Source organism: Marmota monax, unplaced genomic scaffold, assembly GCF_021218885.2.
Source record: "Marmota monax isolate L192 unplaced genomic scaffold, Marmota_monax_Labrador192_F-V1.1 WCK01_AAM20220418_F8-fsc00012, whole genome shotgun sequence".
Lineage (NCBI taxonomy): Eukaryota > Metazoa > Chordata > Mammalia > Rodentia > Sciuridae > Marmota > Marmota monax.
In genome coordinates, this window is record NW_026695227.1 from 30,048,465 (window position 1) to 30,074,818 (window position 26,354).

A 26,354-nucleotide genomic window follows, 5' to 3' on the forward strand; every position below is an offset into this window, starting at 1 on the left:
TTGGTCACCTAGTTTATGTCTAATAAGAAACAGAAGTGTTGAAAGTATTGTCTTGGCCCAGTACCAAAAAAAGAAAAAGAAAAGAAAGTAAGTATTGTCTTGGACTTCCAAGAAAGTTCTTCAAAGGGAGTTAGCTAGGAAATGTATCATTGTGTTCCTCTCCCTCCCCACAAGGTCTTGCCTTCCTTCCTTCTGCTACCTGGAAGATAGATAAGATTAATTATGCTCTGGTAGCTATATTAGACCATGAGGTGATTATAAGGATGAAGGCTATGTCCTAGCATGGTGAAAAAAAAAAAGATAAAAGCCTAAAAACTGAAGAGCCACCACATCAGCCCCTGGATTGCCTACCATCAGATGCCTTCCTCCAACCATCCCTTAGGGATCACTGGAGATTGAACCCAGGGTCTCCCCCATGTTAGGTTAAATACTCTACTATTGAATCACATCCCCAAACCACCAAACATCTTTAAATTGAGATTTTACTTTTTTATTTAAAAGAGGAATAAACCTCATTCCCAACCTCTCCTACTTGAGATCATTCTGTACATTTTTACTATTTAGTTTGTCATGTCAGTTGCCCACCAAAAACCTACCATGGCTCCACATTGCCCAGTGAATAAAATTCTGACTCCTTGACATGCCAATTAAAAGCTTTTGTACTCTAGCACTTATTTACTTTTCTCAACTGGTCTTTTAGCCTATTAAACTGAAAGCCTTTTAGAAACAGAACCTCATGTTTCTCTTTTCTATATCCTCATTGCTTGTGTCTGACATACAAATGTTTATGAACTGGACCAAAACCTCTTCCTGCTTCTGGACTGTGATCTGGCCATCAGAGGAACCTATACCATGTGTTTCCATCTCTATGTCCTAGTTCATGCTCCTCTCTTTACCTGTCAAGTTTCCTCCAGGTTAAATTCAAGTATCTCCTCAGTGAAGCTCTGATTCTCTTAGTTAACAGTGACTTTCCCTATTTTTGAACTTCAGGCATATACTTAGGGACATTTTTATATTTTCCCTTGGGTTGCAGCTATTTCTGCATGCCCCTCTCCTCCAGTCTCATATCCCCCAATAGCCAGCTCACTGATACCAAGGACAGGCTGTGATCATTCCTAGATCTCCCAAGGTACCAGCTGAACAATAATCTCCAAATAACAGATTCTAGACAAATGTGGTTTTTTTCCTCCTTTGGTACTATGGATTGAGCTACCTCTCCAGTTTTTTTTTTGGACACAGGGTCTCTCTAAGTTGCTGAGTCTGGATTCCAACTTGTGATCTTCCTAACTTAGTCTTCTGAGTCACTTGGGATTGCAGATGTGTGTACCACCACACCCTGCACAAGTGTTTTATTTTGAAAAATTACACAATGAAATAAGGAGAAACTATCAAAAATAAAGATCTAACTACACTAGTATGTAAAACTTCTAAGCCAAATGTATATACCCTTAAATAAAAAAGCAGGTATAGTACACGTGACATAAATGAATTCATATTTTAACTAAAATGTGTTGATTATATATATTTTTTTAAAAGTAATGAGAGGGGGATCAGGGTTGAGGCTCAGTGGTAGAGCACTTGCCTAGCATGTGTGAGGCACTGGGTTTGATTCTCAGCACTGCATATAAATAAATGAATAAAATAAAAGTCCATCAACATCTATAAAAATCTTTTTCTAAAGGTGCTAGGAGCATAACTGAGGGTGGTTAGGTTAGAAGATAGGAATAGGAAGAATAGACATCAAATTCCACATTACTCTATATATTTATGTTTTGTTTGTTTGAAAGTACTGGGAATTGAACCTAGGGCAACATGAATGTTAGACAAGCACTCTACCCGAGTCATATCCCCAACACTTTTTGTTTTGAGACAGGATCTTGCTAAATTGCCCAGTTGGCCTCAAATTTGTGAACCTCCTGCCTCAGGCTCCAACGTAGCTGAGATTACAGGCTTTATCCCACCCAGCACTATTATTTGGATCTTTTATAATATAAATTACTTTTATTGTAAAATTTTTTTTAAATATTAATCAACAAGAAAGATAACAATACAAGGGAAGTGTGGAAGGTGTTGACTGAACTATGCTAATAGAGCTAAAGGAATCGGGGTGGAAGAAAAAAGGAAAAAAGGCCTGTGTTTAGAGAGGCCATGGGTAGCTTTGTGGAGGAGGTGAAACAAGCTAGATCTTGACATGGGATGTTTTTAATCAAACAATAAAGAAGGTAAAGGCAGAGAAGACAAGATTTTGGGGTGAAATTAATCAATCAACTTGCCGAAAATAAGAGACTTGCCAGAGAAGCAGAGAGAGGTAGGTGGAGAGGGAATTAAGGGCTGGTTGTGAAGAACCCTGAATGCCAGTTTAAGGCAGTGGAAACACTTTGAAAGTTCCTGCTACATTCCTAGAATGGTGTCAGGAAAGTGGGAGGCTATTGTCTTGTTCAGGCTCTGTTTGAGAACCTGAATGTGAAGGGAGAGTGGATACAAGAAAAAGAGGGTAACAGTGAAAAAGAAAAGAACAAAACAAAAACAGACAACAATATCCACCTACAGAAGGTAGCACAAGCCCACCTCAACCCAGGAGGGACCAAGGAAGGAGCTTTTTCCCTGGGTTAAGTTAGAAGAACCTGAAAGATGAGATGGGGTTCTGGAAAAGGGAGGGGAGCTCCCTCAACCCTGACTAGAAGTATTACATAAATCAGAGAATCACTCCTAGAAAAGCCCCCACCTTCAGAGGTGCCAGAAAACTCTCAATGGTTTGCACATAGGTAGAACTGGTCAGCTCTGTGCATGGAAAGCCAGTTCTGCCTTGAGTGTCTCTACCCTGCTATGTCTAGCTCAGAAGCCATATTGGATCCACAAGTAGGGCCCAGATACTCTCCTGCGGCTCATGGCCAAAGTGACACAGATGAGCAGACACTTTCACACCTGACCCAATTTCCTCACTTCCAGTGCCTTCAGTGGTTTTGCTTCCTTTACCATACTCAAAGCTTCCATTTCCTCTGTCCTAACCTGCTTCACCTTTCTCAGGAATTCAGGGTTATTCTTACCCATACCGATAACCAGGGTCAGGAAACCCAATTAGAAAAAACCTTTCTAATTAAAGAATGAAGGCATCTGGATCCTATCACTCCCCAGGGACCACCATGATACTCCACCTCTTCAATTACTGAGTTAGAAAGTGAGAGAACTGGAAAGAAGCTGCTTAGCATTATTACAGCCTGACCAAGTACACTACTCCCAACTCTGTGCAGCAGCAAAAGACAGGGTATCCGCTACACAGTTATTCTCCAAATGGTACATTATATATATATCCCAAAGGATTCCAGAGCATCCCAAAAATGGATCCCCAAGTCCCTCCATGAGTATAGAGGTCTGATGCTGGCAGCAAACTTCCAGCTGCCAGCAGTCTGACCCATTTTTTTTAATTTTTTTAATATTTATTTTTCAGTTTTCGGTGGACACAACATCTTTATTTTATTTTTATGTGGTGCTGAGGATTGAACCCAGTGCCTCACGCATGCCAAGCAAGTGCGTTACCGCTTGAGCCACATCCCCAGCCCCTCTGACCCATTTTTAACACAGACCTGAAAACATGAAAGTACTTGCCATCAGGCACAGTGGCACATGCCTACAATCCCAGCAACTCAGAAGGCTGAGGCAGGAGGATCACAAGTTCAAGGGCAGCCTTGGCAACTTAGCACAACCCTGTCTCAAAATTAAAAATAAAAAGGGCTGAGAGTGTAATTCAGTGGTGGAGTACTCCTGGATTCAATCTCCAGTCCTGGGATATGTGGGGATAACAAAAAATATATAAAACTTGTCAGCTTTCTCTTCTAACCAATCCAGAAATTTGAATTGGCAATGCTGAGTGCAATGAATCCCCAGAGCCTTCAGACCTTGTTGTACCTCATACTGTTTTGTTTCTTGCAGTGCTGGGGATTGAGCCCAGTGCCTCACATATGCTTGGCAAGCACACTACAACTGAGTTACATCCCCAATCCCACTGCCCCTATACTCTGGAAGGAAGAGTATAGCTTTGTCCCCCAGGTTGTTTCCTCAATCCATGTTCCCCACAAACTGGATGGTTTAAATAACTACCACAAGAGGGCTATCTTCTACTTCTTCCTGGAGTCTTGAGTATTTGGGCCAAAAAGGAATAGGACAATCTCTTCAAGTCCATTCAGCTCAAGTGTGCTCCATTATCATTGTCTGATGAAAAGTTATAGCTCTGGAAGTTATCTATTTATTAACACACAAATAAAGTACTTGGGAAAAATGCTCTTATTAGCAGTCTGTCACCAAGCAGAAGACCTTGGAGGAGCCTAGGAGGAAAGTGTCATCTGATTTGTGTATTTTTTTTTTGTGTGTGTGTGGGGGGGGTGGTAGTACTGGAGAATGATGTCATCTAATTTTGAGGGTAAATGGGTAATGCCTGAAGCTACAGAGTTGGTACAGTGATATCTAGCAGTTTTGAGGGTTACAAGAAGGCAGAAGCACTTGGTCCTTGAGAGTGATAGCTTATTAACAGGAGAGAGGCTGAAAAGGAAAAATGGCAGGGAAGGCAACTGAAAGGTAATTGAATACAAATTATATACTTCATACTGGTACTTGGGCTTTCAAGCTTATTATAGTCCAAAATCCTGTCCATTACCTACCACAGCAATCTGGGAAGACCTCTGTCCTCAAAGCATAAGAAAGTATTGAGAATGGGGGAGGCCTGGATGGCTTAACTAGCCTAAGCATAGCACCATCCCTTTTTCTTTGCCTGGAGCCAGACAACAATATCAAAAGAGAAACAGAGCAGTGGTAAGAGTGGGGTGGGAAAAAATAAGCTTTATGGAATAATTTGATTCCCCAAGACATCTATACAATCTCTGAATGAGGCTTGGCATCCTGACAGTAGGGAACCACAAGCTGGAAGTAGAGTTGATGTAGGGCCATCCACTCTAAGAAGAATCAAGTTCACAGATTTGTACCCCTAATGCATATTTGCTACCAAAATCCAGACCTAGACAGGTAGGGGGACTCCAATATATGATTGAGGGGGACTATGTTCAAATGGAAGCACCTGATGTGCAGGCCTAGGGAGATCTGAGAATGGAGGAAATACGGCATCCTCCAAGTTCAGGGCCCTCCAGTCACTGGAATGCACAAAGGATACCCACAGGTGATAAATATGGCTAATTTCAGAGTTACACCCTTCATATCTAGAGGAGCAAAGTCACAGAGCCTTCACATTACAGCATCAGATTCATTTGGACCCCCTACTATGGGATATGATGGGGAAGAAATAAGTAGTGTAGAGATGGAACTAAGTTCTTCCATAACCTCACTCTTCTCTCAGCAAGTGTATCCATTCTCCCCTCTGCTGAGAGAAGAAGCATTCTGGAGAGAGGGACCACAAAGAGAACTACCTTCACCATTAACCCAATGCCCCACAGCTGCTTCACATCAAGGATGAAGGTCTGCTCCAAAGCTGCATAAAACAAGTTTAATTTCCAACCAAGGTCACAGTCATTGTGTTATCCCACATTTTGAGCAAGGATAGAGAAGGTGAGTTATTAAACATATACAGTCTACATTCCAAAGGAGGAAAAAAGAGAAAAACCAGATCAAAACTGCATTTACCACTATAACACCACAAACAAACTGGAGTACGGGGAGGAGGGGAGTCCCCAGAAAGAAGAAAACTAGAACATGGGAAAGCACAAAATTAAATCCATCTGAGGAGACCAGGAAAAGGAGTGTCCACAAACAAAATGAAATACCCAATCCTAAAAAATGCTATTAGGTGAATGGGAATGTAGAAAGGACCACCCCTGCTCAAGGACCTAGCAGTCAGGGATGCTACTAGATCACTTACTGCCCCCTGCTGGAAAGATCTGAAGCAGCATGAATGCAATCTCCAAGGCTGCTTCCTAATATCCTCAGTCCCATATTGGTCTCTGGACCTCTCAAACACAAGACGGGGTTGAAGCCTAAAATAAGGAAAACATGTTTGGAACTGGCATCTAACTAGGGAAGGTCAGAAAAGGAGTGAATCAGGAGAAGACGCAAAGTCCTCTCAAACTGCAAAGATACACAGTGGGGAATCAGAAATAGGAAAAGAAAAAAAAACAAGGAAAAGAAAGACAAGCAGGCAACAGTGGTGAATAAACTGAGAAGGCAAAGGAAAGAGTTCAGGGAGGGAAAGGCAACAGGGACAGCACAAAAAAATCAGGAAACAGAGCAAAGATAATGTATGGAGGGAATAATCTACAGAGTCAAATAGTGAATGCATTCTAAAATGGAAAAAAAATGAAACAGAACCTCCAACACCCCCCCCCACACACACACCAAACACACATACACATACACATACACACACACACACACAAAGGCCTAGAGAGCAAGATACCTGCACACACCCACTGCATTTTGGGTAACACACCACTAAGTAACTGGCACTGAGGGAGATACCCCTAAACCTCTTTCACAGTTCAAATCTGGGTGGGGTCAGGAGTATTGATTTGCTTGCTGTAGACAAAGATGGCAGGAAATCTGGCCCCATGGAGTGGGGCTTGGGACAGGCCTTCTGGAAAGGGGTCCCTTAGCCCCAGGGCTCAAGCCTGAGCCCTGACTTTAGCAGAAAGGTTACAGGCAGCCGTCTTAGAGCTCAGGGAGCAGCCAGCACACACAGGAGCCCACAAAACAGCGACAGCTTCACAGAATCTGCAGGAGTCAGGACTTTAGGGACAAGCGCCCCCTGTAGACAGACACAGTAGCAGCAGCTTCTGAACAACTGCATAATAATGAGGGATGGACCCTGAAGACCACTGTCTCCTACCAGCATCAATCACCACCATTCAGGGTCCAGTTTCCTCCAATCCAATCCCCAGATCCATTTATGGTAAGTGAGTTGAGGACAGGGGAAGGCTATTGGAATGAAGGGGAAGAGGACAGCAAGGATAGTTTGAGGACCTGGAAACAATACAAAATCTTCAGCTCTCAGCTCGTTCTGTACTAGAAAGAGAGAATTGGAGAATAAGGGGATTGATATTGAGGTCTGCTATGTCAACCCAACTCCACAGCTTCTCATTAGACTACCCAGTCAGTCCTGATCAGGCCAGCAGGACTATTAGGATGAGAAAACTTCTGACAAAGGACAAATGAAACCATCCAGCCCCCAGGATCAGAGGGCGAGGCACAGGAAGGCAGGAATAGGACTGACCCATGCCTCACCTCTTAATAACAAACAAGGAATGTAGAAACCCTGAAGCCTTCCCCACCACAATGCACCCCACCCCTGTGTACCCTGGGTCCCAAACACACCAGCCTTGCTATCTCTACCTCCCCCTCAAGCTCCTGAAGAACAGATCTAAGGATAGTGGGGGAGGATCAGTTAAACACTCTGGGCTAACAATGAGTAGGTTTCTCTTTGCTTCTCACTAATAAGGCAGAGCAGAATGGCATCTCCTTGGGAACAGTCACCTAGGGATAAATGCCACCCCCTGCCCTAAGAAGGGTGGAAAAAGGGGTATAAGGAAGATGGTGGTAAAAAATCCATGATCTATCCTATCATCCAGGAACACCTACCTGCAGAGAGGAGAGGGATGAGTCCAAGACAGGCAGTCCTGTCTAAATGAAACCCTCTTCCCTTTATCTCAGCACAAGGAAGGGACAAATTACAGGCTCCACTGGGCAGTGTCCTGGCTGTAAGCCCTGAGCTGCATTCCACCCCTCCCTCTTTCCCTGTGGACCCCACATATATATCTCTCTATACATGTATATACAGGCGCACACATGCACGCACACACAGAGAGGCCCGTGCAATTTCCATGTAGAACAGGGAGAGGGTGTCAAAGAAAAGGAATACAAGGAAAAGGAGAGGGGTCTAAAGGGGACAGGAAAGGGACTCCAATGCCAAAAGCACAGCAACCAGTGCCAAATGAACAAACGGAGAGAATACCCCATCCCACCTCCCAAAACCCAGAGAGTGAAGGGGGTACCCCATGAAACCATAACAACCTCGTTTTTGTTTTAAATCCAGTAAATTGGAATGATTCATCATCAGGACAGTAATTGGGGACTGGTCATGTCGGTGGACAGGTAGAGGGGGAGAGTCGGGGAGGCAAGGCTCTTGCTGGGCATGCGGACATGATACCCAGGGCCCTAGCCACACTTGCAATGGAGGGGAAGGGGTAGGGCTGGGATAGGGAAACAATAGGTATGTAAGGGATGGGTAGGGTAGTCGGATAGGGCTGCCTGGCTCTCACTTCTTGTTTTTGAGCTGATTGGCCAGCCAGTCCAGGCCTTCATACAGCCCGTCCCCGCTGGTAGCACAGGTAGCCTGAATGTACCAGTTGCGATGGCGCAGGGAATGCAGGCCCAGCTTGTCTGTGATCTCAGCAGCATTCATAGCATTCGGTAGATCCTGGAGTGCAAGAGAGAAACACATAAAGGAGGCTCAGGATCTTTCAAAGACTTCTAAAGCACCACCTACCTTTTACTCCTCCTTCATTTTAGGAAACCATACTTTGGACTCAGTCATCCTAGACCCCCAGATCCAAGGCATCAGATAGTTATTCCATAGAGGAGTTGGAAACCAAACACAGGGTTGGTAAAGAAGCAGAAGTGATTCAGACAAGGTGAAGAATTAAGTCTGCCTGACAGCAGGAGTAAGAGCAATTCCACTAAAGTTCACAATAGAGAAATGAAAGATTTGAGATGATGTTTCTACCACACTGATCCCTGAGGACTAAAATGTTGCTAAATAAACCTTGGTAGGGAAAACAAGAGACATAAGCAAGCTGACTACTTTATATTTTCCACACTTCCAAAATTGAGGGTACAGTCCCAGGACTATAAGCCTGTGACAATAAGCCCAAGACCCCATGATTTCCACAGACTGGTTGCCCTCTCCCAAATTCAGGCATGGGGAGAAGTCTCACCTGTTTATTCGCAAAGACAAGTAGCACAGCATCTCGGAGCTCATCCTCTGCCAGCATCCTCATCAATTCTTCCCGGGCCTCATTCACTCGCTCCCGATCATTACTGTCAACCACGAATATCAAGCCTAGGGAGGCACAGCATGAGCTGCACAGATATGACAGATGCCGCACCGCCCCCCCCAGACCAACACCCTTTTCACCCCCTTCTGCTCCTTTTTTTTCTCTACCCACAGGAGATGCAGCAGAACAAGGGTTGGTGTCCCTTAACTAAAGAAAACAGCCACACTTTGTTCATACCCAACCAACCCATTCCAGTCCTGAGCAGTTTATCTGTCATACCTTGAGTGTTCTGGAAGTAGTGTCTCCAGAGAGGCCGAATCTTGTCCTGGCCACCTACATCCCACACTGTGAAGCTGATATTCTTATACTCTACTGTTTCCACATTGAACCCTTTGGGAAAATACATGCAATGGTTACTTGCCCTCAAATACCAAGCCTGCAAACAATGTCCCAATGAGTTTGGTCCTGTTTCCCCTCAGCCTTCCTCATGACACCAACAATAGAAAGCTAATGTTTCCTCAGACCTGATAGTCTGAAGGCCAAAAAGAAAATTTAAGGGGAAGAGTCAAAGAGAACAAGGAGTTCTAGTCAGGAGGTTCACAGCTGCCTGGGTAATGTAAATCAAGCTTCTCCAATCACTCCTTCAAACTCTGCCCCTCTCTCCTGCAAAGAAATGACTCAGCCCCATTCTTGTACCCTGGCCCTCAGTGTCTGCCTCAGCTAAGATGTGAAGCTGAGAGACAGAGTGTATAGTGAAAAATCAGCTATAGTACCGGAGCCCCAATGCAGAACAAACTGACCATGATGATCTGAAGCCCTGATCTATGTGGCAAATGTTCTCCCTCCCATAGACAGGTCTTAACCAGGGAACTGCCACCTAAGATCTAAACCAAAGCAATTCCAGGCCTCTGGCAGGAACATCAAAGCTCTTCACCTGCTTTCCAAACAACATAAAGAACAAACCAACTCTAGGGCCTGAGGGCAATCGCTGAGTGCCAGGTTGTGGAAGTTCCCGCATCAGGGAGGGCCAGGATAGGTGGGCAAACGGCAGTACCAGCACCTGCTAGCAAGTTAAATAGTCATCCTTTTCTGAGGCCCACAAATTGTATGGACTTGCCTGGGGAGAAGCCAGGTAGGTGATCTAGGAATAGGCCCTGGCTCAACTGTTGGCATAAAAGCCCACATACTAGTTGTGCCCTTACCAATGGTAGGAATGGTGGTGACAATCTCCCCCAGTTTTAGCTTGTACAGTATAGTAGTCTTCCCTGCAGCATCCAGGCCCACCATCAGGATGCGCATCTCTTTCTTCCCAATCAGGCTCTTCAGAAGGTTTCCAAAGATATTGCCCATGATCACAGCAGCTGCTTTCTGAGGACAGTGGGGCCCAAGTCGGGGCAGTGGCAGTCTGGTCCCTGGTATGGAAGACTTGATCCTAGATAAAGAAAATGCAAACTCATTACCATCACTCATTTGTCAAGGCTTCATGTAAATGGAATTTGCCAAAGTCATAGTGGGAGTTCATTTATGACAACTGAGAGCCTGAGGGGATTATGAATATCAAGAACTACTCAGATACATCCTGAGCCTTTGGGAGCAGAGACAAAGCTGGGAACATGTAGGATCCATACCCCTGCCAGTAATGTACTGTGTGACTCTGGGAAAATTATTTCATCTTTCCAAATCTGCACCTGTATGCTAAGGGGGTTCAACTAGGTGATTTCTAAAAGTTCTTTCAGTTCTGACATTCTATACTACACCCCAAGGCATTGCAAGATCATTTATACCCCTCCCTCACCAAATCTTACTGAGACTTCTAGAAAGAGTGGGAGAGGAGGGAGTGGAATGAGGAGTGGCTCTCTGTGACTCCTGACAAGGTTTAGGCTTGTCAGGTTCTCAAGGTTTTGCTCTCAGCCCTCATCAAGAGATTCTGCTTCTTCCCTATATATTTTTGCAATTCCATCTTCCTTCTACATCAGTGTAAATGAAGAAGAAATAAGAAAGCAGCACTCCTGGGCTGGGGATGTGGCTCAGCAGTAGAGTGCTCTCCTAGCACGCATGAGGCCCTGGGTTCCATCCTCAGCACCATATAAAAATAAATAAAGGTATTGTGTCCAACTACAACTGAAAAATAAAAATATTTTTAAAAAAAAGAAAGCAGCACTCCTAAGAGGCTAATTCTTTACACTCCGAACTACATGCTGCTTAAGATATGCCCTATCCATATAATAGCATACTTGAAAATGGGAGGTAGAGGGGAGCGAGGCTATCCTCTCCTTAGTCAGGCAGATCTAGGTTCACTGTAGCCCATCCACAGAGCAGCCAGTGATTTTTTTTTTCTTCCTTACTAGAGATTGAACCCAGGGCCTTGCTCATGCTAGACAAATGCTCCTTCTACCACTAAGCCACAATCCCAGCTCTAAAAAACCAAAATCAGGCTGGGGATGTGGCTCAGCGGTAATACATTTGCCTAACATGAATAAGGCCTTGGGTTCAATCCCTAGGACAGCACAAAGGAAATAAAAGCAAAATCATGTGATTCCCCTGCTCAAAACCCTCTCTTATGCTTGTCTAATATCAACAAAGATCTGGATCTGAGTCCCAGCATCACCCCCACACAAAACAAAAACCTCTCTTGGCTTCATATCTGTCTTCAATAAAACCCAAAGTCCATGCCATAGTTTACAAGGTCCTGCAAGATATACACTCAGGCCAAGATTTATCACATCTCTCTCTTTTTTTAATATTTACTTTTTAGTTGTAGTTGGACACAATACCTTTATTTTATTTATTTATTTTTATGTGGTACTGTGGATAGAACCCAGGGCCTTGCACGTGCCAGGCGAGCGCTCTACCTGAGCCCCAGCCCCAGCCCTCATCATATCTCTTACCACTTTCTCCTTTGCTTGTTCCACTCCAATTCCCCAAGCAATTTCCTGACTCAGAGCTTATGTTTTTGCTATTCCCCCTGCCTGAAATGCTCCCCTACCATGTAACCTTCATGGATCACTCCCTTTTTTTCTTCAGGTGTCTGTTCCAATGTCACCCATGAAAGAGGCCTCTAACAGGTTCAACATAAACACCATTTCCTACCTCACTTATCATACTTTACTTATCTTTATAACATTTATCACCATGTGACACATTATATAATGGTTTCTTGCTGTATTATTTCACTCCTCCTACTATATTGTCAGATCCTTATGTGTTCTATGTCCCTAGTACCTAGAATAGTACAAAGCACATAATAACTGAATAACAGAATTAACTCCTAGGGTCTCTACTGACCTCACTGACAGCTCACTCAGATTGGATTTTTATGTCTGGTATATAGTAAGCACTTAATAAATACCTGCTGAAAGGATAAAGAGTAGTAAGAACCACTATGAAGATACAAAACGCCTACCTGCCCATCTTGTCCATTGCTTCTAACAGAAATTATCAGATTCATTCATTCATCTCTCTTCTTCTTCACTGCCTTCTCTATGGCACAGGATAGCCATATAAATGCATCTTTGAGACATGAAATGGGGGTTCAGAACCACCCATGTTAGCCAGTTGTCTGTGCCTGCAGGAGGCATGCGTCAGCGGGCAGCTTATTCAGCAATCACCATATGCCAGCTACTGGCAATCTCTTATGGTCTGGGAACCAGAGACACACACATCCCAAACCCAGAAGGTGAAGAAACAGGTCAAGACAGAGTACACCCAAATTCAAGAATGTGAAAGATGGATGGGGAAGAATTCTATTTTAACAAGCTATAACATGGGGGTTTGATGAGAGTTGTTTTTTTTTTAGAAACTTCTTCAGGCTTTTTGTTTTGTTTTTCTTATTCAATCTGCAGTAAATTCCAGACTAATGCAAAAAAGTCAGATCAACAGCCCCTGGAGACCAAAGTACTAGTTTGTCCAAAAAAAACAGAATCAAGTGCCTATGGAGTATTTCATCTTCAAAGGTTTCCCCAGACATCCACTAATGAGCCAGGCGTGGCACTTCTGGTAGATTCCCCACATGAGCCCTGCCCCTGACCCACAGGGCTTAACACCCAAGAGAGAGGGCCTGGCTCAACTTTAGGACTCAATTTCAACTAAATGACCCACTAACCATCATCATTCCTGCCCTTCTTGCCTCAACCCACCCAGGTAGACAGACTCCTGAGGATCCCTGAGGCAGGAAGGGACACCTGCCCAGCTAATCAGATCAACACTGACAATTTGTAGTAGTCAGACTTCAGAGTGGCTACCATCTCCTCCAGAAATATAAACCTTCCCCAAGTCTTTCCCATCTTTATCCTACCTCCTACTCAGGAGACCTTTCTTTCAACTCCAGACAATACTTTGTTTTAAAGGTTTGATATCGGGCTTTGGCCCAGATTCTGAATTGAATTTATATTTATATTTATAATTGAATTGAATTTATATTTATCTTGCTGTCCTTCATAACTGAATCTACTGTTGAATAAATGATTATCAACAGGGGCTGGGGATGTGGCTCAAGTGGTAGTGCGCTTGCCTAGCATGAGTGAAGCACTGGGTTCGATTCTCAGCACCACATAAAAATAAAATAAAGATATTGTGTCCACCTAAAAAAAACTAAAAAATAAATATTTTTTTTAAAAAGGATTACCAACACAAGTATAGCAGTGGTTAAAAAAGACATAATCAGTCCATCATTTGACCCATAACATGTGAACCTTTAGTTTATTTCTCTGCTAAGTTGTCATGATGAAATCTTGCTTTAAAAGCTGACCCTACAGTTGCTTCTATTTCTGTTTCCTTGCATGCCATATTAAGGTCCCTGAATGATGTGAACCACTCTTGTGGTACTTACCACCTTCTAGAGTTTTTTCTTTCCTTTATAGATATGTACATTTACTATCTCCCCAATTAAACTGTGTACTTCCAATTGATAAGGACTATATCCCTTATTTTGGACCTGTCCTCACCCTTAGTGTCAACTTTGTAAGAGTTCAGTCAAGCACACTGTCTTATTTAAGTCCCATCTAAGGATATCTTTATATAATTTCTTCAGCTCAGGAGTATTTAATTTCAGATGGTTGCTTAAATATCCATTCCATAATATCTGACCCCAGGACTGGTTCATGAACTACATGAAAGGACTATAAAAGCAGAATTGGTGGAATCTTCTCATCACTTAATATGAATATCAGATGTAAAAATAATATAAAAAATAATATGAAATGGCATTGATAAATATATGTTTAAATATCCAGTAGCTGCTAGGCGGAGTGGTGCCTGCCTGTAATCCTGACTGAGCTCAGAAGACTGAGGCAGGAAGATCACAGAGCCAGCCTCAGCAACTTAGTGAGACCCTGTCTCAAAATAAAAAATTGGGCTGGGGATGTGGCTCAGTGGTTAAGCACCCCTGGGTTTGATCCCTGGTACCAAAACAAACAAAAACACCGTGTGTGTGTGTGTGTGTGTGTGTGTGTGTGTGTGTGTGTGTCTCTCTCTCTCCTTGGCCTTGAAATTAATGGACATAATGATTCTCTTTAAATATAATTAGGAGCGTGATTTAGCTGAGTTTTCCAAAGGGAATGCTGGCTTTCTAAACTTTCTCTGTCCCTGCCTATTACCAGATAGTATGCTGTTTTACCACTGGGATGGTGGCAGCTTTCAGCTTTTGTGCCATGAACACAAACTTTTGGCTACACAGCTAATTCTCACTTCTATCATAATGCATTCCTTAAAATAATAATAATTTTAAAAAGCAGAATGGCAAAAAATAAACAAACCCTGAATTATCTCCCCATGTACTGTAGAGCCTATACAGTTACTCCTTTTCACCAGATGGTGAAACACAGGACTTCACAGGGCAAAATGCCAGGGTTCCATGGGCTGTTGGAAACCAAGAAGAGCAGTTAAAACTGAAGGTGAGTGACTCAAGATGAAAAAATGGAATATAGTAATAATTCTATTAACAAAGAAGATATCTCAACATTCTATATTACAGTTAGAAACTTTGTTATCAGATGTAAAAATAACCACTGGAGCTACAAAATTTGTTCCAGTATTATCTGTGTGGGGCACTGTATGAATTCAATCAAGCAAATTTGCTGATTCAAAACTCATCTGAGGATATCCCCACCTGAGGACCACTCACCACTCCCACCCCACCCCCTCAGGAGAGGCAGGCTGTTGCTATGGCTGGCTGCTCAGTCGTCTCAGCTTATCTATATTGCAGGAAAATGCCTATCTCCATCTCCAGGCCATTCTGAAAGTTGCAGCCCTGTCTGCCATACACATTCCCCCGCCTAATTTTATATACATATATATATATATATTAGTTGCTGATAGATCTTTATTTTTTTGTAATACGTGGTGCTAAAAATCGAACCCAGTGCCTCACACATACCAGGCACGTGCACTACCACTGAGCCACAGCCACAGCCCCTCCCCGACGTAATTTTAGTGACTGACTAGCCATGTATTCTGGAACACCTCTAAGGCGACTCCTGATCTGGCACCACCACCTTCTCTTCAACAGAAAGGAAGACCAAACCCTCTGCTGTCAGGCAAGATGCAGAAAAAGCAGTTATATTCCCAGATAATTTTCAAATTGAGACATCATTAACAGATGGTATTTTTAGCACAGCTAACCAAACAAACCAATAGAATTTAAGGAAACAAAAGCAGGGTATGTCTGCATTTAGTTTCCTCAGTACAGCTGATCTGTGACTATAAACTCCCAGTTTTTATCTCAAGTGCACTGAAATCAGAACACAAGAACTTCTAAGTTAATATATCAGCAACTTCTATTAGACTCAAAGATTTCACAAAGCTAAGAAATTGCTTGTGATGTCAGCTTCTAATCATTCATCAGACATTTATTGAAGCCAGGCATGGTGGCATATGCCCATAATTCCAGGAGCTCAGGAGGCTGAGACAGGAAGATCCAACATTCAAAGAAAGCCTCAGCAACTTAACAAGAGCCTGTCTCAAAATAACTTAGAAGGAGCTGGGGTTGTAGCTCAGTGATAGAGTGCTTGCCTCGTGTGCATGAGTACCTGGGTTTGATCCTCAGCACCACATAAAAATAAATAAAAATAAGATATTGTTTTTAAAAAGGCTTTAAAAAAATAAGAAGGGCTGAGGATGTGACTCGGTAGTTCAAACTCAGTAGTTGAACCCCTGGGTTCAAACACTGGTACATAAAAATACATACATATTACACACACACACACACACACACACACATACACAACATGGGGGAATAGAGATTACTTAACTATGAATTCAGAGAAGACAGTTTCTGCCTTCATGAAACAACCTAATGGGAGAGAAAGACTAGTAATAAAAAATTACAAAACAACGTAAGGATAACAGTGAGGTAAGCACAAAGTTTCATGAGGACAGAAAACCAGAGAAGTTAATCAAGACTGAAAGATAATGGATGATTCCCAGGGCTGGGGATGTGGCTCAAGTGGTGGAGTGCTCGCCTCGAATAAGTGAGGCACTGGGTTCGATCCTCCCCATCACATAAAAATAAATAAGTGAAATGCTGTCCATCTACAACTAAAATAAATAAATATTTTTTAAAAAAGATGATTTCCAGACATATTCTCAGGTCACAACTGAGCTGATTCCTGAAAAAAGGAAATAACCACACAATAAAGAAGGAATGAATGAGAGGAAATAGTGTGGGCAAAGGCATAGACTGAGTTACAGATAGCGCTTTTCCTTAGCCAAAACCTTGGATTAAGCACGGTGAATAAACGAAAGTGAAGAGGAATGGACTAGAAAGAGAAGTAGGGGCTGGATCATGAGGGCCTTAAAAGCAGCACTGAGCAACATGATCAAATATATACTTTAGAAAGACCATTCTGGAATCAGATTCTGGAGTAAATTAAAAGAGGGAAAGACCAGAGGCAGAAATCACTTGAAAGGTAGAGAAGGGGATAGATTTGAAACATCAAAATGGTAGAATCCACAGGATTTGATTACTGATTAATTGTAGGAAAGAAGAGTCAAACATGATTTCTGGGTTTCCAGCTCGGATGACCATGTGGCTTTTCTTCAGGCAGGAAATAAAAGAGGAACAGATCTGAGGGTAAAGATGTTTATTTTTAAATTAAACATTGATTTTGAGGTGATAAGGTATGAAATCCAGGAGACAAGTGTGGGCTGGGAATTTGGGTGTCATCTTTGCAGATGGGAACTGAAGCCCTTAAGAGGAACCAATATGACCCAAAATGGCAGAAATTACTGGGTATCTACACAATGACCATTCTTTCCCTTCTTCCTTCTAACAGAACTCCTATTTTGTTCAGATGTTAGGGTACAGAAGCAGGATATCAAATGTACTTCAGCAGACACGGCCCTTCCTCAGCTCCAGGGAATGAAAAGTAATCAGTATAAAAGACATTCCATTTTCTTGCCAATGACTGGGTCATAAATGGTCATTTGCTAATTCTAGCTAATAAATATAAGAGCCAGGTATACTGTGCATACCTGTAAACCCTGCTAAGGCAGGAGGATCACAAGTTTGAGGCCAGCCTAGGCAATTAAAAAAAAGAAAAGAAAAAGAAAGGTGGGGTGGGGGGGCTGGAATCTTGGCTCAGTGGTAGAGCACTCGCCTAGCGTGTATGAGGCATTGGGTTTGATTCTCAGCACCACATATAAATAAATAAATTAAAGGTCCACTGACAACTAAAAAAAAAATTAAAAAAAAAAGAAAGGTGGGGGCTGGATATGTAGCTCAGAGGTATAACACTGCTAGGTTCAATGCCCAGTACTGAGTGGAAAAAATTTTTTAAATGTGAGAAAAGAGCTGAGGGTGTGGCTCAACAGTAGAAAATGTGTGAAGCATGCCAAGTCCCTGGATTTGATTCCCAAGCCCCACAAAAATAAATAAATAAGCAAGCAGATAAATAAATGGCAGAAAGGGAGCCCAGTTAAGACTAAAAAACAGCTGGGCACAGTGGCATGTGCCTATAATCCCAGTGGCTCCAGAGGCTGAGATAGGAGGATCGTAAATTCAAAGACAGCCTCAGCAACTCAGCGAGACCCTATCTCTAAATAAAATATAAAAAAAGGGCTGGGGAAGGTGGCACATACCTGTAATCCCAGTGGCTCTGGAGGCTGAAACAGGAGAATCATGAGTTCAAAGCCAGCCTCAGCAACAGCGAGGCACTAAGCAACCCAGAGAGACCCTGTCTCTAAATAAAATACAAATATATATATATATATATATATATATATATATATATATATATATATATATATATATGGCTGGGGATATGGCTCAGGGGCCTACTGCCCCTGAGTTCAATCCCCGGTACCAAAAAAAAGAACATTAAAATGACAGAGGGTAGGACTGGAGGTAAAGCACTTGCCTATCATGCTTGAGACCCTAGATTATGATACTCAGCACCAATTAATTAATTAATTAATTAAAGATGGAGGGTAGCTGGGCACAGTGGCACACACCTATAATCCCAGCAACTTGGAAGTCTGAAATAGAAGGATCAAAAGTTTGAGGCCAGCCTCAGCAACTTAGCAAGATTCTGACTCAGAATAAAAATTAAAAAGGCCAGGTGTGGTAGTGCACACCTGTAATCCCAGCAACTGAGTAGCTGAGGCAGGCTGCTTAGCAACTTTATGGAGGACCTAAGCAACTTAGCAAGACCTTATCTCAAAATTTAAAAAAAAGGCAGGGGTTGGAGATGAAGCCAGGTGTGGTGGTGCATGCCTGTAATCCCGGCAGCTCAGGAGGCTAAGGAAGGAAGCTCATAAATTCAAAGCCAGCCTCAGCAACTCAGCAAGGCCCTAAGTAACTTGGTGAAATCCTGGCTCAAAATAAAAATAAGGGCTAGGGATGTGGTTTAGTGGTTAAAAAACCCTGGGTTCAATCCCTGGTACCAAAAAAAAAAAAAAAGGGCTAGGAAGTATGCAGCTCAGAGGTAAAACACCCCTGGGTTCAATTCCTGGTACCAAAAAAAGTAAAAATAAAAAGGGCTCAGGAGGTAGCACAGTGGTAGAACATAATTAGTTCAATCCCCAGTAGGGGTAGGGGAGGGATGAAGGTCAAAGGCCATATAAGGGGCTGGGGATGTGGCTCAAGCGGTAGCGCGCTCACCTGGCACGTGTGTGGCCCGGGTTCGATCCTCAGCACCACATACAAAACAAAGATGCTGTGTCTGCCAATAACTAAAAAAAATAAATAAATATTAAAATTCTCTCTCTCTTTAAAAAATAAAAAATAAAAACAAAGGCAATATAAGGGTCAAATTAAATAAGGCCTGAAAAGTACTACCAGGCCATCAATGACAACTTTGGTATAAATTAAAATATATCTAACTAGAGCTAGCTACAGTAGCACATACCTGAAATCCCAGTTACTCAGGAAGATCACAGGTATTGAGGCCAGTGTGGGCAACTTAGACAGTCACAAAATTAAAAAAAAAAAAAAAAAAAAAAAAGGAACTGGGGATATAGCTCACTGGTAGAGTTCTACTGGGTTCAAGCCCCAGTACTGCAAACCCCCCAAACACATATACACACAAATATATTACTAAAATCAGGCCCCACTAAAGTTTAAGCTCAGGCCAGACTTATATGCCAGTTTCCCTTCTAGCTGGATACAGATTTTTTTTAAATTTATTTTTGGTACTGGGGATTGAATCCTCACTCAACCACTGAGCCATGTCCCCAGCCCTTTATTGTATTTTATTTAGAGACAGGGTCTTAGGGCCTCGCTAAGTTGCTGAGGCTGGCTTTGACTGTTGATCCTCCTGCCTCAGCCTCCTGAGCCACCAGGATTACAGGCTTATGCCACTGTGCCCAGGGCCAGGAAATTTAAAACAAAGAGTACTAACTGGGCCTGGTGGTACATACCAGTAATCCCATCTATTCAGGAGACTAAGGCATGAGCATTACAAATTCAAAATCAGCCTAACCAATTTAACCAAACCTTGTCTTAAAAATTTTAAAAGAGAAAATTTTAAAAGGGCTGAGGATGTAGTTCAGTGGCAGACTGCTTGCCTGGCATGTGTGAGGCTGTAGGTTCAAACCTGATACCACACACACACACACACAAAAAAAAGTGTCCTGGAAAAGACTCCAATGCATGAAAACTGAAGATGGCAGATATCAAGGATCCTGAATCTCTCTAGCTGAGGCCAGTCTGGGCAACTTAGACAGTCACAAAATTAAAAAAAAAAAAAAAAAAAAAAAGGAGCTGGGTATATAGCTCACTGGTAGAGTTCAAAGGCCATATAAGGGTCAAATTAAATAAGGGGATATAGCTCACTGGTAGAGGTCAAAGGTCAAATTAAATAAGGCCTGAAAGGTACTACCAGCCCATCAATGACAACTTTGGGGATATAGAGAACCCTCAGCAAGTCAGTCAGGACACAGGATATATAGGTCTGTTTCAGAATACATGAACTAGCCAGATAATACAGTAAGCAGATGAAAACTAGACTCATTTGTTTCCTTGGAACATTCTATGGCACTGCCCTCTGTACAGTTTTCAGCTTATCTTGTTCTTAGAATCTGACAAGTTTACAACTGTTCTATATCCTGATATTTATTCTGTGGCTGCTATGATGTTTGTATATATATAGCCTTAGATATATTGGAGACTATACTTTCCTAATTACAAAACTGATGAAAATCGTCAGTGACTCTAGGTAGTCAGCCTAAACCCCATTAAACCTTTGTCCCTAATCTGGTCCCACAGCACGTATCAAAGCAGAGTTGACAGCAAACAGGTTAAAGACAAGCCAGGATTTGGACAAGGCCAACCATTAAGAGCAGCCTAAGAACAGAAGAACAGGGACCTTGGGGAATAAAAAGCTACCTGTGATTCCTCTGCATCTCAAACATTCTTCTACTCTTGAAGAACTTATCAGAACATGATTTACATTTATCTGAAACTCTCTACTCTAGGACTCATCAGAACATTATTTACATTTATCTGAAACTCTGGATATGCCTCTAATGCTTTACAGGTCAGCTGGAGATAATGATCCCAAGGAACAATGGCAGGACTTGGGGTGGCCATAGCCCTTGGGTTGATCATCTTAAGTTTCAAGAAGCTGTATCTAGGGCTGGAGATATAGCTTGTGCTTGCCTCATATGCACAAAGCCCTGGGTTCAATCTCCAGCACCACAAAAAAAAAAAAAAAAAAAAAAAAAAAACAGCAGTTGTGTCTATTTCTGTGTATGTCGTGTTAGGAAAAAGGTTGGGGCCTTCCACCTGAAATCCCAGCAGCTCAGGAGGATGAGGCAGGAGGATCACAAGTTCAAAACAAGTCTCAGCAACTTGACAAGGCACTTAGCAACTCAGCAAGACTCTGTCTCTAAATAACATATAAAAAAAGGCATGGGGATGTGGCTCAGTGGTTAAGTCCCCCTAAGTACAAAAAAAAATGGTTGGACAGTTTTCCACTAGACTGTGAGTCCCTTTACCTGTAAGATCTATGCCTTATTCATGTTTCATGTGCCTAGCATACAGCACCATGACTGACTTGTAGTTAGTGACTGAAATCCTTGCAGAGGAGAATGGTTCTACTAAGGGTGGCAAAAAAAATCTGGGAATCAAAGACAACAGTATCCTATACGTGGTCCCTGGTTCTTTTCCCATATTTTACAAACTGAATAAGTGGTTTCCAAGATCTCAGAGCCCTCAGGTTCTTTGGATGGATTCAGAGGCTGCCTGGGAAAAGGAGGAGGTCCCATTATATTCTCCCATTCCCCACTAATACCAGAGCAGCATTTTGTTTATTTGCAGTACTGGGCATTGAACCCAAAGGTATTCTACCACATCCCCAGCCAGTTTATATTTGATTTTTTTTTTAGATGTTGATGGACCTTTATTTTATTCATTTATTTATATGCAGTGCTGAGAATCAAACCCAGTGCCTCACACATGCTAGGGAAGCGCTCTACCACGAGACACAACCCCAGCCCCTTGTATTTCATTTTGATACAAGATCTCATTAAGTAGCCCAGGCTAGTCTCAAATTTATGATCCTCCTGCCTCAGCCTACAGAGTAACTAGGATTACAGGGAGTGTACTGCTACACTCAGCTAACTTTTATTCATTTGATGTATTAGACTTCAAATAAGAGTTTACATAAGGTAAAGTTTGAATACTTTTTTTTTAAAAAAAAAAGGACAAAAATCATTGCAACAGAAAGCAAACACTTTACAGCATGTTAAGTTCATGTCGAAGTTTAAACATTCATGCCTGACACTTGTGCATAAGTTAATAAAGGAAGTGTTATGCCAGGCTCTCACAAGTAAGAGCTAGAAAGTACCATGAGACCTGCCATTTCATCTTTCTTTAGGAATATGGCGATAATAGCAGATCCCTGAAATCTTGAGCCATTTCCTATCTAGTCCATATGGTGTGGCAGATTCTCTGCAGAAGTCCATGGCAAAAGCCCTAACACATTCAAAGAACTTACCTCAGTCAATTCTTTCCCAGCCTACAATACAAAGCCTTTACACTTATAGGACTCTTTCTAAATGTTTCTCAAGTCTTTAAATTATCAAAAAGTTTTATTAGGGGGTGGGGTTATAGCTCAGTGGCAAAACGCTTGCTTGTGTGAGGCACTGGATTTGACTTTCAGCACCGCATATAAATAAATAAAATAAAGGTCCATTGACAACTAAAAAAATTATTTTAAAAAAAGGCCTTATTAGCACTTCACCTATATTTACCACAGATGCTGGAGTGATAGGTATGATAAAAGAGAATTACACAGATATCACAATCTCTATAGATGTTAAGACAATATATCATGAAAGAGATACTCAGAGGCAGACATTTTAAAAAGGTATGACTAAATGAAAAGAGTGACCCAGGAAATGGAGGATCCTGAAATACTGATTGAAACTTAAAACAAAGGGACCAAGGAATCTAAACCTCTGATGAAGACCAATCAGGATGTTCAACCATTACCTCAGAGTCATGTTGACTTTTCTAACAAATATTATTAAGCCCCCACATCCTCACTCTACATCCAAGTTGATGGTACAGGGCCCCTGTTCTGCTTCAGCTTCACCTCCCACTCAGGCAGCAGGAGCTGCCTCTATGAGGCTGATGCTGAAAAAAGATTTCACTGCTCATAAGCCTACAACCAGCATAGAAAGTCATGGTAACAATCATCCCTTTACACAGGCACCTCAGGTGCCAAGATGTTCTTTTGTAAACCTCTTCTCCTTTAAGGCAGCCTGGAGTGATCACGTTATTATTACTATTATGATGATCAATTATTCATAACAGCTAACATTTTGGTGCTTCATACAATACTAAGTGCTTTACATTTTTCATCACATTTAATTTTCATGACAACCATAGGTACTACCACTGTCTTCTTTACAGATAAGGAAAATAAACCTAGGGGAGGACAGGTGCTTTTTACCAAAAATACACAACTTATAAAGAGCAGAGGCAGAATATCATCTCAATTTTATCTAATTCCAAGGCCCACTTTAAAAAAAATTTTTTTTGTAGTTGTAGATGGACAGCATGTCTTTGTTATTTTTATGTGGTGCTGAGGATCAAACCCAGTGCCTCATATGTGCTAGGCTAGCACTCTGCCACTGAGCTACAGCCCCAGCTCCCAAGGCCCACTCTTGATTACTACACCATTCTGCCTTAAATTTACCTGAAAGTGAAAAGATGAGAGCCAAAAACAGTTTTGGTTTTTGAGTTTGTTTGTTTGTTTTTGGCGGGGGTGGGGGTGGGAAGGTGGGGGGAGACTGGTACTGGAGATTGAACCCAAAGGCACTTTACCACTGAGCCAAATCTCCAGTCCTTTTTTTTTTTTTTTAATTCTGAGACAGGGTCTCACTAAGTTGCTGAAGGCCTCACTAAACTGCTGAGGCTGGCCTTGAACTCATGATCCTCCTGTCCCTGCCTCAGTCACTGGAAGTAGCTGGGATTATGGGTATGTGTCACCTTGCTTGGCTAGTGATACTTTCTGACTTCGACTCTCGGGCTTCTCAGCATCTAAATTATATGGGAAAGCAGATTCCAAAATTTCCCTCAGTTACATACTCAGTTTTAACAAAACTGGTTTTAAAGAAGTTTCTCCTTTTAACCAATAAATCCCACCCTTTGTCCTTTAAGTCTATTTCCTTTTAAGTCTAGTGGAAAAGAGAGAAGGGAATATGAACACACACTTTATGACCTTTTGTGAATTTAAGATTTCACTTTCACTCTTTCTAGACTGCTGTCTGCTTTCCTTTATACTTTATATTCAGTGTATCAGCAGGTATCATTCACTGGTACCAATTCTGTGCCAGGTACCACATACATACATTGGCCTCTCCTCTCCAGGATCCCAATTAACAGACAACAACACTTTGAAGGACTTAGGTATGATGGAGAGATGCCTTCTGTGCACAATGGGAAAGCAGGAAATTTGAAATTTCAGATAAATAATGACTTTATATTCTAATAATATTTTTGGTGGGGGAGATTTTAGTTTCCATTATCTATGCCTGTTTTGTGCCTCTTAAGAAGGTAGGAAAGACCAAGTCTTTTACTCTGCTATCTTCAAGCACTTTCAGTGGCAGTCTAGCCATCTCCCTCCTTTCCTTAAACTGTAGTTAGAAACCTTATTGAGCCAGATGTGGTGGTGGCACATGACTATAACCCAAACTTCTCCCAACTACTAGGAAGGCTGAGGCAGGAGGATAGCAAGTTTGAGGTCAGCCTGAGAAACTTAGTGAGACCTGTCTCAAAATTAAAAATAAAAGGAGACGGAGGTGTAGCTCAATGGCAAAGCACCCAAGCACCCCTGGGTTCAATCCCCAGTGCTACTTAAAAAAAAAAAAGAACTTTTAAAGACAGGCTATTCAAACTCAGGTCCAATGTGCAAGGACCAATCCTCTGGCCAGTTCCAGTCATAACACGGCCCCAACAACAGGCCTAAGATAAAATGGAAGGACAGACTGTCTATATTTGCCTGATTAGGGACAGGGAAGGAGGTATAAGGAATCTAGATTCTGTCCTGTTGTACTGACCCAAGCAATCAGACTCCTGCAGCAGTCGTCCTCTCAATAAAACTTTTATGTCATAGACCAGGGATGACCCAATCCAACAGCAGCAGAGAGGTTTTACATTACATTTCTTCCTCACCCTGATGACCTCACTATTTCTTCTTACTCCTGACCACATACCACACTCCTCCACCTCCATCACCACATTCCTCCTGGCATGGTCAAATGCAGACCGGCAGTAGTACAACCCAGAAGGAAAGGAATTCCCCCAAAAGAGGAGTTACTACTCAGCTAATCAAGTGGCCCGTTTTAACAGGGAACTTCACCTCCCCACCACCCCCTCCTTCACTCAAACGATTGTCGTAAGCAATGGCTCCATTTTCTGTTCCGGGAATCTTGGTACTTCCTAAAGAAAGAAAGCGGATTGGAAGACACAAACTCGGGGCCAGTGACAATATTCTCCCTCCTCCTGTGTAACCACCCCCGCCACGCCTGGGGGAGGAACGCCCCACCTCTCTTCTCCAAGCAAGCTTGGATCCCCCTCCCCCTTCTAAAGCCTCCTCTCTATCCTCTCCCCACCTGCTGCCCTCTTCCCAACCTTCTGTTCCCAAGAACCGAACATGCAACCTCCACCAGAATAGTGCCCCTGGGGTGTCTCACCAGCCTGCCCAGTTGCTAACCTCAAGACCCCCTGTGTACCCTTGCCCCATGATGCGTGGGGGGGGGGGGGGTAACGCAAGGCTTTTCTCCAGTCTCCTATAGCTAAGGTGGGGGAGGGAGAGGGAGAGAACAGCATTCCCTAGTCCTTTAACAGGAAAAAAAGAAAGAAAGAAAGAAAGATGCTAACAGCCACACCGCCCCCGCATCATCTCTCTTTTGGACGGCTTTCCTCCCCCTCAACCCCCACCCCTTGAAAGCCCACCACCTGAAGGCTAGGAAAACCTAACTGCAGCCCAGGTTGCCCCCTTGTGCGAGGCGGAGGACAAATTCGGTGTTGCCCCCCCCACCCCCATCCCAGCTCCGCGTCCTTCAAATGCGGGGGCAGGCATGGGGCTGGTCCGACGCCCCTCTCTGAGCTCTGGGATGAGAAGAGCTACACCGCTCCATGTCAGGCAGTGCCGGGCGGAGCCGCTCTATCTCCTCAGCCCCCAACCTGACCGAACCTCTTCCCTCTAAGGGGACCCGCCTTCCCTCCCCAGCCCCTCACCTGTTCCAGCTCCCAGCTCTGCCGCTGCTACCGCCGCCTCCGCCCCCGCAGGTTCCGCTCGGCTCCCGCTCTCTTTCCTCCGGCTCCCCAAGCCGACTTCTGCGCCGCTGCTCTCCTAGCCCGTTCCCCAGCTCCCTCCTTCCTTCCCTCCACCTAGCACCGGAAGCCGCGACCGCGAC

At 42.9% G+C, this 26,354-nt stretch overlaps 1 protein-coding gene across 1 annotated transcript; it reads right to left on the bottom strand.

Annotated features, from left to right (window-relative positions):
- Positions 1–5,477: 5,477 nt before the first annotated feature.
- On the bottom strand, positions 5,478–26,354 carry Arf3 (ADP ribosylation factor 3). Its single transcript, XM_046435691.2, has 5 exons — positions 26,176–26,354; positions 10,193–10,422; positions 9,270–9,380; positions 8,931–9,055; positions 5,478–8,413 (listed from the first exon to the last, which is right to left on the bottom strand). Exons 2-5 carry the CDS (start codon positions 10,338–10,340, stop codon positions 8,252–8,254), a joined length of 546 nt encoding a protein of 181 aa, XP_046291647.1. The 5' UTR covers positions 10,341–10,422; positions 26,176–26,354; the 3' UTR covers positions 5,478–8,251.

Excerpts from the sequence above, each read along its gene's own strand:
- Arf3 (XM_046435691.2), bottom strand. The coding sequence starts at position 10,340 with ATGGGCAATATCTTTGGAAACCTTCTGAAGAGCCTGATTGGGAAGAAA. Across the intron at positions 9,381-10,192 it reads CACCACCATTCCTACCATTG|GGTTCAATGTGGAAACAGTA; the intron begins GTAAGGGCACAA and ends ATTTTCCCAAAG. Across the intron at positions 9,056-9,269 it reads CTACTTCCAGAACACTCAAG|GCTTGATATTCGTGGTTGAC; the intron begins GTATGACAGATA and ends GTGCCTCCCTAG.